The 18233-nt window shown below is 37.2% G+C and overlaps 1 protein-coding gene across 1 annotated transcript; it reads right to left on the bottom strand.

The window, feature by feature from the left end:
* Positions 1–6871: 6871 nt before the first annotated feature.
* lnpa (limb and neural patterns a) lies at positions 6872–16378 on the bottom strand. Its single transcript, XM_014971241.2, has 13 exons — positions 16257–16378; positions 15577–15672; positions 14693–14734; positions 13171–13358; positions 13026–13084; positions 12899–12939; positions 12274–12357; positions 12117–12168; positions 11796–12017; positions 9065–9170; positions 8652–8722; positions 8188–8346; positions 6872–7744 (listed from the first exon to the last, which is right to left on the bottom strand). Exons 2-13 carry the CDS (start codon positions 15601–15603, stop codon positions 7572–7574), a joined length of 1224 nt encoding a protein of 407 aa, XP_014826727.2. The 5' UTR covers positions 15604–15672; positions 16257–16378; the 3' UTR covers positions 6872–7571.
* Between the last annotated feature and the right edge of the window lie 1855 nt (positions 16379–18233).

Genomic DNA, 18233 nt, shown 5'->3' on the forward strand with positions numbered 1-18233 from the left:
CACTTCCAAACACACACACACTCCAATCTCTTGTCTTTCCATCTGGTAAAGTGGGCTGTTGTGATTGATTTGTGGATTTGCTCCCTCTTTTTTTCTCTCCATTTAAGTGAAATAATGTATGGAAGCAATCTGGCGACAGACATTTTGGAAAATCTATTTGAAATCATTTCACTTGAAGCCACGGCAGTTTGTCTTCTTAGGGGAGAGGACCAAAGTATAATTGTCTGCAGTCTAGTAAAACACAGTATAACTGCCATCACACTTGACTGAGCTTATAGCCAGCTAGTCCCGTGGCCTCTAGAAGATAGAGCAGTTAATGTTCCCTTTTATTTTAGAGGATATGTCACTTGTATCGCAGATTTATACCATGATACAGCAATTTTGTCCAAACAGATGGATAATGGTGTCACCAGCGAAAAAAAAAAAAAGCCCTGCTTTATTGGGTTTAGAGCATATTGTTTAGATAGGGGGCTGTGCAGAACAGATCCTACAGCATTTTCTCTCTTTATCTCTCTAATCTTGCCCGTATTAGATTTGATCATTTTAGTTTGAAGGAGGAAAATGTGGCTGTAATGGCTTCCTAATAGCAAACACAAGGGATACAAATCCAGGGACCTTGTTCTCTAGTGCTTCCATAAGCACCACTGATTTATAGAGGTCTTTATGACAGAAAAGAAAATGATCTGCTGCAGGTATAAATCAGGTGAGGAGTAGGAAATTGAACTTAGATATCATCTTGTCAGATGCTTAATGCTCTTCCTCCTGTCACATTCGATAGGACCAATTTGGAGAATCCTGCAGAGGTAAAAAGAAGACAATTAACAATGACAGTGTGGTAATAGATGAAGCTATAAAATGAACCCTGCTGCCTGCAGGATGCTTTGTATGATTTCCACATGAGGTGGTGGAAGCAGTTTGCCGTTTTAGCCTTCTGCTTCTTCCCCTCTCTTTGCAGTTTTTAGTGTCCTTTTGAGTGTCATTTCTCAAATACAGGCAACATGAAGCAAGTGGAGATAAATTTATAGTTTATCGTGCTTTATAATTGAGTTATTATTCATCACATAATAGAGCTTAGGAATTTAGATGTACTTTTATGTTATTGAATGCCAGTGCATATCACCCCCTGAAGGTTTATTAATAAGTTTATCAGTGGGGTGAGTGTAAAGCAATTATCTCGCAAACAACCAAAATAAAACCCACTTATTGTGTTGAATTTTGACATAAATATACCAATAGTAGCACCTACTAGAGGATGAGCTTTGGAAGGTGTTAAATATTTGTAAATATTTAACGATATAGATACTTCAGTCAACCCTATTAGTTTCTAAGTGCAACATTTAATAATGACTTCATTTTGGCATTAGGGACTGTGCTGGACTCAGACTTACAATAAACTAATTTAAATAAGATACACAACAAAAAACTAGTTTTCAAGTGTGCTAAATGCTAGAGTTTAAACTTACTTAAGTTTAAAACTGTCATTATTTTTATATGTATTTATTTTTCTTCTTTTGCCTAGACAAGAGTGTTTCGGCCATTGTCTTTTCTTACTTCCTCCTCTCCCTTTTACCAATCTCTGACAATAAGAAGTTTATTAGCATCTGTAACTGTTGTAACAAATTACTGATGCGCAGCATCTACTGGGCTTTAGAATAGTTTTTAAAAGATAAGCAGCTTTAGCTAGCTTTGCGACCGCAGTAATGCTAAGGACATCCTTGCTAGTAAGCTGAGCTGCTTCTCCCTACGGAGCTGTCGTCAGTGAAAGTATCTGCTCTTACTCAGATGTTCAAACAGTTTTTTAGCATTTTTTTTTTTTTTTTACTTCCAGTTAATTAACAAAATTTTCTGACTAATATTATCTGCTTTGTTTAATACTGTTGGTAAGACTAGGCTATCACAGGCTAGTTGGTTTAGGCTATTTGATTACATTCAGCCTTTGGAGAAGCAAAGTTTTTAAAATCAATAAGAAATTAACCAATTATGTTGAGTTAATACACTTTAGAAAGTGTGGGCTTTAACTTATTAGAATTAGTTTAGCTTTTAAACTTGCATAATTTGTCTTCAAATATTTTGAGTCAAATACGACGTTTTATTGGTTGAATTACAGCTGTTTTAAGGTTAAAGTTTTAATAGTAACTCTGCTTATTTGCTTTCTTCAAGTTTTCTAAGTGTTTTAGCATTTTGTTTAGTTTACAGATGTATCCGCTGAGGCGTTACGGTTCTCAAACATGTCATAACTCAGTGGTATAATGAGTACAGGGTAGGACAGAGAATGACAATGCTCTCTGATCCCTGAATGTCACTTTGGTCTAAATGCAACACACAGTTTTATAGATAGGATCATGCATTTGGCCGCATGCAGTGACATTTGACAGATACAACTGAGGGGGGGGGGAAAATGAAACCCATCTATCTGGGTGTTTAGGTTTCCACTGACTTAAATCTTTTTAAAAATCAGATTTCTTGGTAAGTGATGACCTTTAGTGAAAAGCTCTGTCAAGTGGCAATTCATGCCCAGGCACCCAAAGAGCTTTAGAGTAATAACCAGAGAACCACAGCTTGGGAACCATCAGCCCTCGCAGCTCATCAAGCCAAGCGCTTGTATAATCTAATTTGATTTTAATGCTTCTCCGAAGGAGATTGTGCTCTTATTACTGTGTAATGATGCTGTTGTCAAGATCCAGTGGCGATGTCTAATATCACACCCATGTTAACTACTTCTGTGACACTCATCTCAGCATTGTCTCGCTCCAAGATGGCTTCTGCTGTACACTTATGACTTTGTTTTTTTTGTTTTCTTTCTGTTGCATTTGGCTTCATGACTGACAGAAACAAAAGCTTTTTTGCACAGCTCCCTTCCTTATTACCTCTGCCTGATGTGGTACTTTTTTCGTATTCAGTACAGTAGATAGAGCATAACGATGAAGGTCTTATCTGAGATGAGGAGAATTTCAAGTTGCTCTCACTCGGGGGCAGCAAATGGAAAAGTGACAAGCCTGGTGCACTTGTCTATTTTACTTATTCTGGCGCCTCTGTTTCATATTCCGCCTCGCACCGCAGGGTTATTTTCCTCCGGGGTTCAGGAGGCCACGCTCCTTCATTTCTTCAGAAAATTGTTTCGCAGGATTTCAATCTTTGGTGGCTAGATATGACAAAACACAGTATCAAGAACACTTATGTATCTTATCTGCCATTTTTTCTAGGTATAAATAAAAGATCAGTATAAATTTAAGTCAAGTGGCCTCCAATACACATGTGAGAGATGAGCATGTGAAGAACTATGAACCTTGGGACAGCTTCACTGTACATTTTTATTGCCTGCTCAAAATTACCTTGGAACAGGTTTCCCCCCCCTCCCCATCATTTGTCATCCTTGGGAAAAAAATGAGTCTTTACGTGAGAACACTAAATATCATCTTTAAACGTAAATAAAAAGCTACAATTCAAGTATCTATTGATTAACTAATGAAATTTTGATGCTAGAAAATCATTTGCCCAGTCAGAGGTGCATCTCAAAAAATGAGTAAAGCAGAGAAGCATTTCCAGAATTTATTTGTGTTCATTTTGATAATTACGGCTTCCTGCTATACAGCTGGAGACCATAATTTTAAAGCTGAGAAAAATTGAGCATAGCAGAGGACCAACAAAGAAGGATTTAAAAATTATCATATAAATTGTACACCTTTTTTCTTCCACTCAACTTTTCATAAATTTGCTTGTATACAGCATTCTTCTTCAGCAAAGATTTTTGGTGGCTTACCAAAAATAACACCAATGCATCACTCTGTGTGCAATTAATGGATATACTATGAATTTTACTAAAGAAATTGAATTACTGAAATAAAAAAAACATTTTATTGATATTCTAATTGATTAAGATGGACTTGAAGGGACTTTGAACCAGATAGATTACCGCAGACAATTTACCGCCAGAGTACCAGAAATATTCATGCTCTGTCATTATTTACCTCTCTTTATAAATTATGAAAAAAAAAAGAAAAAAAAAGAAATCAGCAACAAATACTTGGACAAAAAAAATGCATGGTGATAAAACTTCAAAGAAAGCTTCACGGCTTTAAAATCCAATGTCTTTCTTTAAACGCAAGAAGAAAAAAGTACCGTTTGTGATATACACCACATGATGATGCACATACAAGCAGACTATGTATACTGAACAGCATCCCAGCAGTGTGACAAAATCTAAACATTGTCCTATTGATGTTCCATTTTTTTCCCCCCTTTCTGTTCGGCTCTTGTCAGAGGTCAACCTCAAACAGCATGCGGTGGAATCAGGCGTTACTGTTGGGTGTCACATTGATGCATTACAAGGCCCAGGAGGTCACGTCTCAGTAAACATACATTATCAAAACCCATAGAAGATGTGGGATGTTGACCCCCACAAACACTTTACACGGCGTAGTCAGGAGGAGAGAAAAAAATAGGTCACATGACGGCAGAGAGCAACTTTGTTTGGAGCAATGACTTTTCTCGTCACAAATCAAGAGGGTCAAGCAATCAAGACTGGTCAGGCTCCGTGTCAAGCAGCATTACCTCACACTGTCTGAAATGATCAATGAGCGAAAATAAAATAATCACAAGTTAAAATTGGCCTGGTAATGAAAACAGGCTGTTTAAATATGGGGCTAAGAGAGCAGCTGGATAAATAGAAGACTGGACGGCACATTGAAAAGATACTTTAAACTAGTTTGTGTCATTTGGATTGTTAAGGGTGCGCAATAAATTATTCTTTCAACCCAAATTCTAGCGTTATGTTGCTGGAGCAGAGGCTTTAAAGGTTTAACCCAAAAAATGGTGAAATGTTGTGATTCAGCTTGCTAAATAAGAGGCTAAATGAGCCTCATCGTTCTTGACAAGCAGACATTTATTTTCAACTATTGTGCAGACTTTATGGAACCTCTTCAAAAGGGTGGAAGTCTGAAATGTTAAAATGGCACATTTATGTTGTACAATATTAAAAGTGAGTTGTGCTGATGACTTTACTTCACACTAGTGAACAGGTTTGTTCGCATTCAGTGACATTACCTCTGTGAGTAGTTAGCACATGCTAGTTCTAGCAACATTCAGCATTCACTATTGAACAAAGAAATTAGTCAATAAAGACAACAAATTAGTGTTACAAAGACTATGAACTTAGTTCATAGTCTTATATGAACAAAGTTCATATTCATATTCACTCAACCGTGAATAAAAGTATTTATAAAAACCCGCCCGATTTGGGATTTCTGCCCATGAGGACAGCGAAATCGTCTTGCAAAAATACATTTGGTCTTTTGACTTAAAAGAGGACCTTTGTGTGTTCACTTTCAGTGTGCACAAACCCCCGCAATCTGGCTGCAGGACATTATTAAATCTATTTTTTTTTAAATCATGAAGAATTTTAATAAAGGGGAAAAGCAAAAACACCAGGCAACCTGTAAATTTTGTCCACTGGCCGGATTAACGACATGAGCGGGACGACATTTTAATTAAAGCGGACACAATGACAAGCAAGAAGCAAAGCTAAATGCACGACACCCGGTTTCAACACCAAGCAGATAAATAATAATAATACGTAAATGATAAACATATAGCCATAAAAACACACAGCAAGGCTAGTGCAACACTGCTTTAGCCATGGCTAATAGCTTGTGCCTTAATTTCTGCTCTTCTTGGTGTATCGGAATCGCCGCTCTAAGTGGAAACTCACTAAACCAGCAGCCGACAAAGAGGAAAAATAAGGGTAATTTCATCAAGCCAAAAACATGAATCCAGTCTTACCTTCGGTGTTTTATGGTCATAATCCGTATTAGAGAATATCCACTTGGCTCCAGTAATCTGTTGTCCTTCTGTCATCGCTGTAGCCAACGCTATTCCAATTAGCCCCTTGTTTTAGCAATTTTAGCATTTGCCTACAGTCTAAAACAGCGCAGAAAATTGACGTCATTGTTCATAACTTCTCCTTCTATTCGTTGATTGGCCCGGACAAAAATCGACATGAGATAATCTGAGTCAAGGGAAGAAAATCCAGATCGCGTTAAAAACCAGAATTTTTCTCGAGCAGAGTTGCAGAGGAAGGCAATGTCCAGGCTAGGATTCTATTGGCTCTGAGGAAATGTTCATGCTTCATGGACTAACAACGTTCAAATGTTGAATAATTTACTGACATGTCCAAGATATGTGTTTTTAGGACACATTTGAAATATCAGAGTATCGGATGCTTTTTAACATCTGATACTCAGAGGATCATGTAAAAAAAAGATTTTTTTTATATGAAAAATCTATTTGCCTAATATCTGTTTTCTAAATTTGGCATGCAACTAGTGTAGGATGCAGTTTTGTTTTGTTTTTTGGGGGGAGATGGGGGTTAGTCATATCAAAACTGGTTTGTTTCGCCAAACTGCAGTGGAAACAACTCACTTGGATCAGCAACTGGATGTTGCCACTGGCGCAAACCACGAAGATGATGGCAGGACGTAGTAGGAAGATGACGTCACCACGTGTTTTTTAATTGTCTGAAGAAACTTACTTGTCATTTTGATTTAGTTTCTTATATATTGGAAACATCAAAAGCAAGACCTTTGAGGTGGACACCAACAACACTTTTAGTGCTTTTGGATATGTATTATCTTTTTCAACAGTTGTCCTTGTAGTTTCTGGTCAGGTTTTGGGGGTGGCAACGTTATACTGGGGGTCGTCTCCAGTATAAAGTGGTATCAAATTTAATTCAATGACTGCATTTAACCCAAAATTTTATTAGCATAAATATTAAAAATACTTTTTTTCCCCAAACCTAACAGTTGTAAGCTTAAACTTGTCAATTTATCAAAGAACAATCTGAACTAGGTGTTGTAATCAGGAACCAGTTCACAGGTTTTTCTCAAAAATTTATTGTGTGTAATTTCTACAGCACATGAATTTATACATCGATAGTCTAATAAAAACAGGTAGGTAACATTGTCTATTAAAATATTTAATTTTATTGACAAAAAAACAAAACAAAAACATAAAATAGGCACTTAGGAGAAGAGTATAGTTGTAACAAGCCTACTTTCCTTGCTTTTAGTGATAAATACATAATGTTCTGCATGTGCACTGGGTCAACAGTACCATATCTGTGTAAACATATTTCCACCTATAGGCTGCCAAATACCCCAGTAAGCACTGTAAACAACAAGTGCAGCTATAAAAGAAAATTGGCTATAAATATGTCATAAATAACACTTTTCCCACAAAATACTTTATGCTTTGTACCATTTCCTGCTTACTGAAACAAAACACCAAAAGTTCAGTTTATCACAAACAGAATAAGACAATAACCAAAAACATAAAATGCAATTTTGAAAACATCAGATCTGGCATAATCCTTCGTTCTATTATTTTACATAGACAACTTGTTACTTCTTCTACAATTTTAAAAGCTTTTTAGCATCAAGGAGTTCAGCAGGTTTTAAGAGCTTGACTATTATTGTATCTTTGTAACTGGAAGGGTATTTACTTGTAAACTGACTTATTTACTTCCCTCAAACAAACCCTGTTCCAGTGGAGCATGCTGAAATCGCCACCCTACTATTTTATTCCACTTCCATAGCAGAAATATCGTGCTCATCATCAGATTTCTCAGAAGGCGAGTCATGTGGCTCCGAGTTGTTTTGGCTGTCTGATGCAGAACCGGGCTCAGTGGTTGTTATTGTGCCTGGCTCCTGGGCATCAGTTCCAAGTGGGACATCAGCAAGCTTGGGTTTTCCTGAGAATTAGACAAATGCTTCATTTTACATGTGAATGTATCCTAAACAAGTATATAAAAAAGGAAAGAGAGCACAACAGATTAATATTGCTAATATTCCAATCGCATTATTTGTCTTAAGGCCCCCAAATACTTGGGTGTACTTCTCTCAGTGGAGGTACGCACATGCTTAAAGCAGACAGATGTGTGTGGAGTGTGTGGGAGCTTTATGGCTTCAAAAGCGTACAAAACCACAGCTTTACGAAAATAACGTTCCAGCATTGCCTATCTATACACCTGAAAACATAGCAGATATCATTTACAATTTATAGATCAGCTTTGATCTTTTTTTAAAGAAGGGTCAGAGTTTTAGTCAGGACTCACTTTTGTTGACCCAAACTCTGGAACTTAACCAAAAAATAAATAAATAAATAAAATAAATCAGATTTTTTTTTTCTAATCACCTGAAAGAGGCTGATCCCCTTCACCAGTAGCAGATGATGATGATGACGCTGCATCGCCTGCTGCCACCTTTAGTTCAGCAGCGAGCTCAGGGAGTCTGGGAGCCTGAGGTCTGGTCTTTCTTGCAGGGTTCAAGAAGTAACAATATGCACATCGGAAGGCTGAAACGACACAAATAAAAGTGCCATACATCTAGTTAATACGTACACTCTAACACACTGCCAAAGAGACAGATTAATCTAAATAAATTTTAACCACCGACAAAATTTGCCTCAGATGCATAAACATTCCAGACTGATGCGACTTTGTGCATTCAATCGTGTTCTGTTTTCGCTTACAGGAGCTTGTAGCAGCGGAGGCATTTAAGAGCCGTGTGATATACTGTGCTGCCAAACGCTAGAGGGCAAATGAAGGCCCGGCCTTTGATTGAGACTGATAAACAGTGCTGTGATTCTCCAAGTCTTACCGATGTATTCAAATTCTTCTTTTAATGCCATGCCGTTATGGGAGAGACACTGTTGGCAGATGAGAGCATACCTACAAGAGAGCAAAGGCAATTCTGTGAAAATGGCAATGTTATACAAGTTTGGTAGAACGTGAAGGGAATTGCTAATGAATACAATGATTGGATTAAATGTTGCTTCTTTAGGGTCTGTACTGTCAAAATTTTAAAAACAAACCAAAGGGAAAAAAAAAACATTAATATATAAAAACTACAATCCCCGAGTTTTCAAAACTGCATAACTATATCAGCTTCACCCATCTTTCCATCAACTCAGATCAGGAAACGTGAGGAAGTTTTGTAAATACTTTTATAAAACGTATTTTATTCAAAAGAAAACAAGCAATTTTTAGTATGTTTAAGTACATATTGCGCACCTGTTCTGAGGGCCGTCTCCGACAAGATACTCAATGACTCTGTCCATCGCACCCCTTTCCCTTGGGAGTACAGGTCTGACAAGCGGTGGACCTGGGGGGTGCATCCCTGATTTAAAAAAAAAAAAAAAAAAAGTTTGTTAAATATAGTCTCATCTTAACTACCAACCTAAATGCAGAATGACTGCCCAGAGAAACAGTGTGTTGCACAAACCTTTGACTGATTTCCTAAAAACCAGCATCTTTTCCCCTAATGACGCAACACCTGATCTCACTAGGAAAACATGTTGTGAACCCCTGCTATGTTGGTGGGTAGTAATTAATATAATTCAACATCAAGAGCAATCATAGGAAGATGACTGGTCATTTCTGTGAGACTTGGCAGAGTCTCAGTGTCCTGCTGCTTATTAATTTACCAACATATGGAAACTCTGTGGTGACTCTTTGTATCAAATTGCTTTTCACTTTCAATTTTCAACAGACGCAGGTGATAACATGAAGTCATGTAAGCCATTTGTGAGGTGTTCCCGATGCCAAAAGCAATTTCACCAGGAATTATAAGGCACTTAGTGAGAACCCCACTACCACTGCCCACAGAAGAAATGCAGATCTGGTTAATTAATCATACTTAATGTTATCCAGTCTTGTGCATACCTCAGCTGGCATTCCACTTGGCAATTACAAAATGCAACTTACTTTACTTCAAAAACATCTCTTTAACCATTTATACTTTTTTTAAATGCAGAGTAGTGATTTCACAGATTTCTTTAAATATATAAATCTAAACTAAGAAGTTCTGCAGCATGCTGGTGAGACATTTTTCTTTGTAAGCTGGCAACAGCCATTTTTATCTTGTGATAAACATTATATTATTGTCTTGCAGAAGTCTTAATACCCCTCGATTTTTAAAACAGTGCGTTACAACCGCAAAATTTAAATCTCAATAATATACATTAAGTGACGAAGAAACAAAAACAGAATACCTGAAGTTGAACAAAAAAAAAAAGACATGATTTAAAGTTTTCACAAATAATCTAAAAAGTGTGGTGTCCATTTGTGTCGAGACACCACCTGGCTATGCAGCAAGTCCTAAACCTTTACACATCTAGAACTTAAATTGAACTTTTGTTTGCAAAATGGCAAAACATGGATTGGGATAAAGAGCAACTTTGAACATCAAATCTTGTAACAGGTTTTTTTTAAATTGGATTTAGGTCTAGTCTTGGATGATAAAATTTTAAAATATGAGTATACTTTGATCCTAACTAGAGGTGCTCTGGGCCATCTGAATTGGCCCAGATGTTCTTTATTTCCGGCGATCGGTCAATACTCACATGTGAAACAGTTTTTAACCTCTGATCTTATCTACCTCTGCAGAAGTCTGAAAATCAGCCACTTTCCCCCTTTGCTTTGCTGTGACAGAGGGCTGACTGACCTGCAGGTTACATCTGAACATACATGGTTAACAATAATGTTGCCAACCTGGACAAAAAAAAAAAGAAAAAAAAAAGGATGCAATAAAAATAAAAGGCACCCTATAATTATTCAAAATGAGTCCCTAAAATTGATGATTCGACTTGTAAACATACACACCAGGTTGAAACAGCCAACCCAGACACATATTTACTCATTTTCTCTCTAAATCTGTCATTTGGTTCATTGCAGATCTCGTTTATTATTATTATCCTTTTTTTTTTTTAAATAGGCAGCACACCAGGGACATAGAGACGGAGAGAAGGGTTGCACGTGTTGACAACCCATGAAAAATTTCTAATAAAAAAAAAATACTGTTTCAATCCAGTTCTGAAATATTTACAAGAAAACAAAGAATTACAATCTCATCCCTAATTTGCACCATTTCATTGTAGCTCTGGCTGTACGTCGAGCTCCCACCCCAGTAATAAATATTTTTGCAACCTCTAACATGTTTTCTCTCCCAGGATTGCACTGGATTTAGCTCAATCTATCCTCCTTGTAGGTCTCACCAACTTCCCTGTACCTGCTGGACAATAACATTGCCACAGCATGATGCTGTCACCACCACAAAACACAGTGCAGAGCAAGTTTTCTGAAAAAAGGTAACCAGTCAGCAGATGAAGGCATGAGGCTGAAAAACTTAGCAGTAATGTTTGGAGTGAAGCGCACATATAGGAGCATTACTCCTAATGTTCTTAATGCTGTGAAGATCAGATGTCTGGGCATCTCACCATCCAAAGGGTTTTCTGCCACACAGAACTTTGCATAAGCCATAAAGTCAAATATTATCCCTTCTGACTAGAGCAAATGTTTGCTCTGTTCTCTACGTATATGCTGCGTGGCAAACTGCAAACAAGACTTCTCAAGGCTCCCTTTCTGTGTTGGTCCAACACAAACCCTCTCATCATCCCCCGCCAACAGAAAAAAAAAAAAAAAAAAAAACATTGCAGTTGGTGTTTGCGATATCCCTAAATGTAAAACTTATTCGCCAGGCACTACATGCAATTTTAGGGACTGATCATATGCCTTTTCTTATTTCATAACACCCTATTTGAAGAAGGGTTGAATCGTTTTAAAAGACATTTGAATACAACATTTATGCAATTATCTTTTACAGCTACTGCATTACATACCACAACCTTGGCAAAAACACAAACCGCAGAGCTTTGAGCAACTGGGGACACAAAGCCGGGGATGAGTAAATCATACCTTAATCGACCACATTATGATCTGGTCCCCTTGTGTGCAGGTAACTCACCGACTCCTGGAACAGGTGTTCCCGGGGTCATGGGCCTCCTCATCAAGCTCTGCTGAGCAGCTACTGCTGACAGGCCCCTCTCTGGGGGTCCACCTGGAGCAGAATGGGAAGATCGGCCAGGATAGCTGGGCCCAGAGGCGAGAGGAGGGCGGGCAGCAGAACCGTTTGCAGGATTCGGCGCCACCAGTGGCATCTTTGGAGTGACGATCCGCTGACGGAGCTCTAACAAAGAAAGATTGCAGACCATGTAATAGTAGGTAATCCTGGATTTAAAATCACATTTAAAGTGGCATCTTCCAGCCCGTAAAGACTAATTCATACCTTGTCCTGGTTTAGGAGTCAGCTGGGGTCCAACTGGAGTGGATTCAAGTTCCTTTACACAAATGGCAAGATAATAGAAGAACATGACTTAACATCAGGCAATTCATTTAATGGCCAGGCTATTTGAGAAAAAAAAAAAGAAAAACTGACAACTTACATTTTTTTTCTTAGACTCTGGATCAAACCTTTCCAAAATCATTTTGGCATTTTTATACGTCTCAGTTTCCATAACTTCCTCAAGCTTGGAAAGACAAAAACAACATTAACAAACATTAAAAACCCATGAAAACATGCACTAAATAATTCCTCATGTATTAATCCGTCGGTACACTGGTGTTTTAATAATCATTTGATCAATACAACACAAGCAGATTGAATTCATCGTAAGAGTTACTCCCTTCAAAACTATATTCTAAATAAAATATTGAACATTTGTGCATGTTTGCATTTAATATGAAGAATAATTGGATTCACTACTTCGATAATGGGGAGTGTGAAAATTCATCAGCCCTAATTATTGAAAGTTATTAGAACTTGACAGAGGATGACAAGCAATTTATCAGATTTATCTCCTTTCTCTACTAAATGCCATTAATTAAAGTGACATTAGTGGATTGGCTTGCTGGGTTAACAAACTCACAAACTATCTGCATGAATTCTACATGAGTTAAAGTTGCAAAATGCCCTGACCTACATTAAAGGCCAGGATAAAACCACCAATAACTCAGTCAAATGGTTAAGAGTAACAATTTGGGCAAAAACTTAAAAAGAAAATCACTTACTATTTTCCTTTTTTGTTCTTTAAGATCTTCCAGTTTTTCATCTGAAAAACAAAAATGTTGAAATTGCAATCTTTGTAACAAAAAACTTCAAAGAATAGTTGCGCGTACAAATCAGGAGGGATCTTACTATTTCTTTCAGTTCTTCGTGAAAAAATAACGACAAGTGCCTTGCGAAGTAGCCACACTCTGAAAGGCGGATTTCACAAAGAGTTACTCAGTTTTGTCATGTTTAGGTTTTAGTGAAATTTCCATCAGTTCTGTTGTATACTTACAAAGCTGGAAATGCTACAAAGAGTAGAATCAATACGAGCCGCCCCATTAACTGTTCAGGCATGTACCACAAGTACACGACAACGAGAGTGACCAAATACAGCAGACATGAGTACAGTAGCATTCCTCCGACCCATTTCTTTAACTGCTTTTGATACTTTTCACCGTAGTCTTCAAGAGTCTGGATTTCCTGGAATGAAACGAAAAATTTCAAATTCTATTTGAACAGCAATATGAGTTTACCTATCTTAATCTTGATACACCTTAATTCAAAAACATGCCCCACAATATATGTAATGTTCCAATTTTCAAAAAAGAAAAAAAAGATTTGTTTAGGTTTTCATTAGCTGTAAGCAATAAATATCAAAATTAACAGAAAAAAAATGCTTGAAATAAATCACTGTTCATAATCTATATAATACAAATTGTACTGAAATAAAATCATCTCACAAATGTATTCCAAGTTAATGAGATGCACCTCCGTCCTTACCTTCCAGAAGGCATTCCTCTACATTATTTTACCTTACTACACTGAAATAAATTTTAAACAGCGCAATCCAGAAATTACAGACTGACAATGCTTTAAGAGTAGACACTGTTTAGCTATCACATTCAAACAGCATCTCTTAATATTGTATTGCGTTTTTGCTTAAATGCAAATGAAGGCAAATTCATGTAAGGTTTGAAGGTCTACTTCTGAGAAGGAACCCAATTGTCTGGCATAGGAGTCAAGATTCAAAGGTCACTGTATTACACAGAAGCAGTAATGCAAATACCACATAACAAGGGAACGTCCAATCAGAACATAATTAGGACACAAAAAAATTTACCAACCAATTACATTTTAAAGTTAAACTAGTAATTAATATTCTGATTCTCTAAATGGGAAATGTAATCCCTGCTTCAAAGTGCTGACCAGGCTAGCTAAAAATAGCCAGTGGATAGAATAGGACCCCCTCCTCATCCCTGGGATGCCACTGGAACATGTGCGTCTGTCACTCTAGGCAGTAAAATGAGCAGATCTCATGTTCAGCTTTATAATACAGTAGATCCTGCAAGATTATCCCTTCTTGTGCTGTAAAGCAGCAGATAAAAAAATACTATATTCTGACAGAATTACAAGGGGAGACACAAATAGGTCTAATTCCCATCGCTTCACAACCTAAATACCACTCGACATCGTTCCGACGTGCAGACCTCTTGTGAATACTACTCCAAGGACACAAACTGAAAATAGCCCAACGGTGGCTTGGTTTCAGTACAGCAATGAAGCTCAATCACTCAGCAAATCAATCAAAATGTTGCCTGTATTTTCAGTTCTTTGGCATTTGGCACTGAATGCAGCAGTTTCACTGAAAATGCGACAAGAGTTTTACTAACCTGAAAAAAAAACCCTACATGAAATAATTTCACTAAATAGTAAATAAATGTAAAGATTATGATCAAATTTCAAATACACCAATATATTAATAAATTACTTTCCCCATTATATTCAGAAATAACTTCCCTTTCAGTTAACTTTACCTTTTCAAGTCTTTCCAAAGTTTCCACTGTGGAAGGTTTAGCCTGAAAGAAAAAGAAATTCAACAGAGTAACTTATTTTCTGAGACAAAAGTAAATTTCCTTGCATATGGCTTCTTTGTCATTTCCTTTGACACCTTTGCTTCCTCAATACTGTAAAAATTCTCAGTACATTACATTATTCAAGTTTAATGCGAAAGGGATACAAGAAGACTTTGTCATATGCCTTGGTTACATGATTAATCTACATACCGGTAAAGACTTTCAAATGCAATATTAGATGGTTGTAATAGTTAATCAACCAACACTCAGGACTCTGGAGGACACACAGAGCAGTGATATGCAGACTCTGCTGTGCCTAAAAATTTATAATTTAAAAAACACAAAGTTTCAAAGTTTCTGTAAACTGTGGGAATAATGAGTGGAAACATTTTTTTTTTTTTTTACTTTAGTTATAATCAGAAACTAGGAGAATAAACTAGAGAATTCTCAAAACAAGAGTAGCATGGGAGGATTGGTAGATTTATTCCTAATTTTTTGTGCTGCCAGATTTAATACAACTAATAAGTCCAAATTACTTTGCTGGTAATAACAGCCATGCTTCCTTGTGGGAAGGCCACTGACACACTTCTTATCTAAATTACCAAATAAACTGATGTACTTCACTGGCAACACTGGGTAAGTTGCGAAATGTTTGGTAGTAAACCACTCATAAATTGGGCTACATTTGCTAGTTAGAATTGGGTGTCCATTGATTCATTAAAACAAACAAACAAAAAAAAAACTAACTTTATGATCCATGTTTTGCTCTCCAAGAAGGACCAAGGTGTACAATCTGTGTTGATTTTGCAACCATCTAATCTAGAGACATAACCATGAATACAAACCCTCCATCGTGAAATTGCAGCCCCCATGTTTATGAAAGGGGTGTTGCTTCTCCTCCTCTTAGAATCCTTCCCTGTCCCTGGTTTTTATATCTCCACCTGTGGACAGCAGTGGTTTTCAATGAATCCCAAAACTAATCTGAAGTCAGCTTCCCCTACCCCTCACCCCCCTTTTAGAGGAACTGAAACATTTGCCATTGCTTCATCTTCGTGTGTTTCATGGAAGAAGTGGGGAACAAACTACACAAAACACTCCGTGTGAGGCAGTTTACCAACTTTGACCAAATCATCCAAATTAAACACGGTAATACTTTCTGGCATGATTTCAGCAGGGGACGTGATGTCCCTTGCTAACTCCTATTAGCAAATCTTTACCAACGTAGCTCTGCTTTCGATGGCATTAGCAACAAAAGACAGATATTTAACGCTTTGCGTTTGTTTGAACGTGGATGCTTCACCAATATGATACTAAAACAATGTTACAAGCTCCAACACACACGCTCAAATATTACCCGCAAGCGCTGTTGTTACTCTGGCTAACTTTGAATAGCCGCTAGCTAGCAGTAATGCCCCCGTTTACAACGGCAATCAGAAAAACTATCTAGCTTAAGTTTCTACAGAGTTTGACGTTAAATCGGTTACAAAAGTAGCGTTTTCTATACGGTTACACACGGCGAAGTTACCTTAGCAGTCGAGAAGCCCAGTTTCAACAGCCTTCAACGAAACAGCAGCCCGTCTTGTCTTTACTCCGAGTCAACATGGGGGAGTGTCCTCCGGAGAGCAGAGCAGAGGAACAAGACGAACTGGGTTCACTACCCCGGGCGACTCTTTATGCGTTAGTCATTTCAGTAGACCCACAAGGCTTAAATTCACATGACTGACCACTAAATTATGGATAGTTATTCTGGTTATGTACTTAATTGATTCCTGAACCTTCCTGTTTGTCAACAGGGCCGTGCAAACGTTTTAAGGATATGTGGGTGCCCAAAGTTTGAGAAGGAACCACACACAGTAAAACAAAACATGCTAAAAAGTAGTATCTTTTACTTGGGTAATGCTACTATAAAGTATTGCAACTCTATGGACAAAATATAGTCTCATTATAATCAGACTTTTATTAGAAATTGAATTTATAATACTGATTTTTTTTTTATCTTGTGCAGTGATTCATGTGATATTTTAACCCTTTAACTCCAAAGCTCAGAAAATGAATGGCTTTATTACTGAGGCCCAGTAGTAGGCAAGAAATTTGGGAATACCAATTCTCTTTTCTAACACCCACCATCCTTTATTCTAACAGATCAAATTGGTTATTGCAGAAACCAATTGAATTTATTACACACACACTTAGATACACACACAAAAAGACTTTTTAATCTGAGTATGTAATGCTTTGCATAATCTCTTTTTGCCAACAGGACAGCCCCTTAGTGTTTGACTATAACACTGAGGTTTGATCATGAAGATCTTTGAGAAATCCTCTTTGCAAAATCCTTCTAATTATTTTAGTCCACATTATTTGGTTTACCATTCAGACCTGTGGGTCAAAATGCTCACACACAAAAACTTATTTTGTATGTGGTGAACCATTTCTTTGTTAAATTGACCTTTATGGTTTGGATCATATGGCAAAACCTATGGCACGGCTGAAAGACCCAATGACATTTCTTTTTCAGTCTCCACGTATTTCAAAGAATTAATTGATGCTACTCTAATAACACCCTTTGGAAAAGAAATAGTTCATAAAATAATAGATCCTCTTTCTTGCTTAACAGCCAACATGAGGTACTTTTCTATTTTATTCTTTGTTTTAAGTCAAGCCCACCTGAGCGCTCCGGTGAAACTCAATCTTAGTCTGATTTTACTAAGCCCTTATCCACTTATACCTATGGGTAACGATTGCGTGGTAAAAGCCCCCTTTTCAATACCTACTTTTCTGGGGTTCTAAGCATGCTAAGTGGGGCTGAAAATGTCAGAAGACTGCCATTCACTTATTAGCTAGATGTGGAGTCGGTTGTGTCACAAAAACAACTGGCGTACAAAAGTTGTTTCTTTCATTTTTAAAAACTCACAACAGTGACAATTTAATGCTTTAAGGAATTGACAATACTGAAAACAAAACTGCGGTCCGACGACGAGGTGCACATGTTTTATGCTTGGTGCATTGTATTGCATATGTCATGTTACTTTTCAGACTCACTGGCTGCCCAGCTGCGACTACACTCTCACATAGAGTTCCAGATATTGATATAAATAAATAAATAAATGGGCAAATAAATAATGAAATAAATGGGTTTTCCACCCCACTGGTGAATTGTACTCAAACTAAAAGATGGATTTTTCAACAGGAGATTCTTTTGTGAGATTATGCAGCTGCAATAAAAATTGAATTTATTCATCCTTTACACATATTTACTAGGGTCGATAAGAGTGACAAAACTGATGTATATGAAATGATGGTGCAATATTTGATTGTATTTTAATGGTAACTTCAACTACTAATTTAGACAATGTTATCTGGTTCAGTTTATTTTAGATAATTCTTCTTTCAGCTGGTTTACAATCTGGACCATCAAGATTATTTCAGCGTGTGTGTCAGATTTAATGACATTCTGTTCAGAATTGGTGTGACACTTTACTCAGTTAGCCTTATGATGGTG

Source organism: Poecilia mexicana, unplaced genomic scaffold (assembly GCF_051168715.1).
Source record: "Poecilia mexicana isolate PSO_F unplaced genomic scaffold, ASM5116871v1 scaffold_2, whole genome shotgun sequence".
Classification (NCBI taxonomy): Eukaryota; Metazoa; Chordata; class Actinopteri; order Cyprinodontiformes; family Poeciliidae; genus Poecilia; species Poecilia mexicana.

Bases quoted from the DNA above. Each gene is read 5' to 3' on its own strand.
- lnpa (XM_014971241.2), bottom strand. From the start codon at position 15,603: ATGGGGGCTGCAATTTCACGATGGAGG. The intron at 13,085-13,170 runs GTAAGTATACAA...TCCGCCTTTCAG, and splicing joins TTTGTAGCATTTCCAGCTTT to AGTGTGGCTACTTCGCAAGG. The intron at 9,171-11,795 runs GTGAGTTACCTG...TTTTTAAATCAG, and splicing joins AACACCTGTTCCAGGAGTCG to GGATGCACCCCCCAGGTCCA.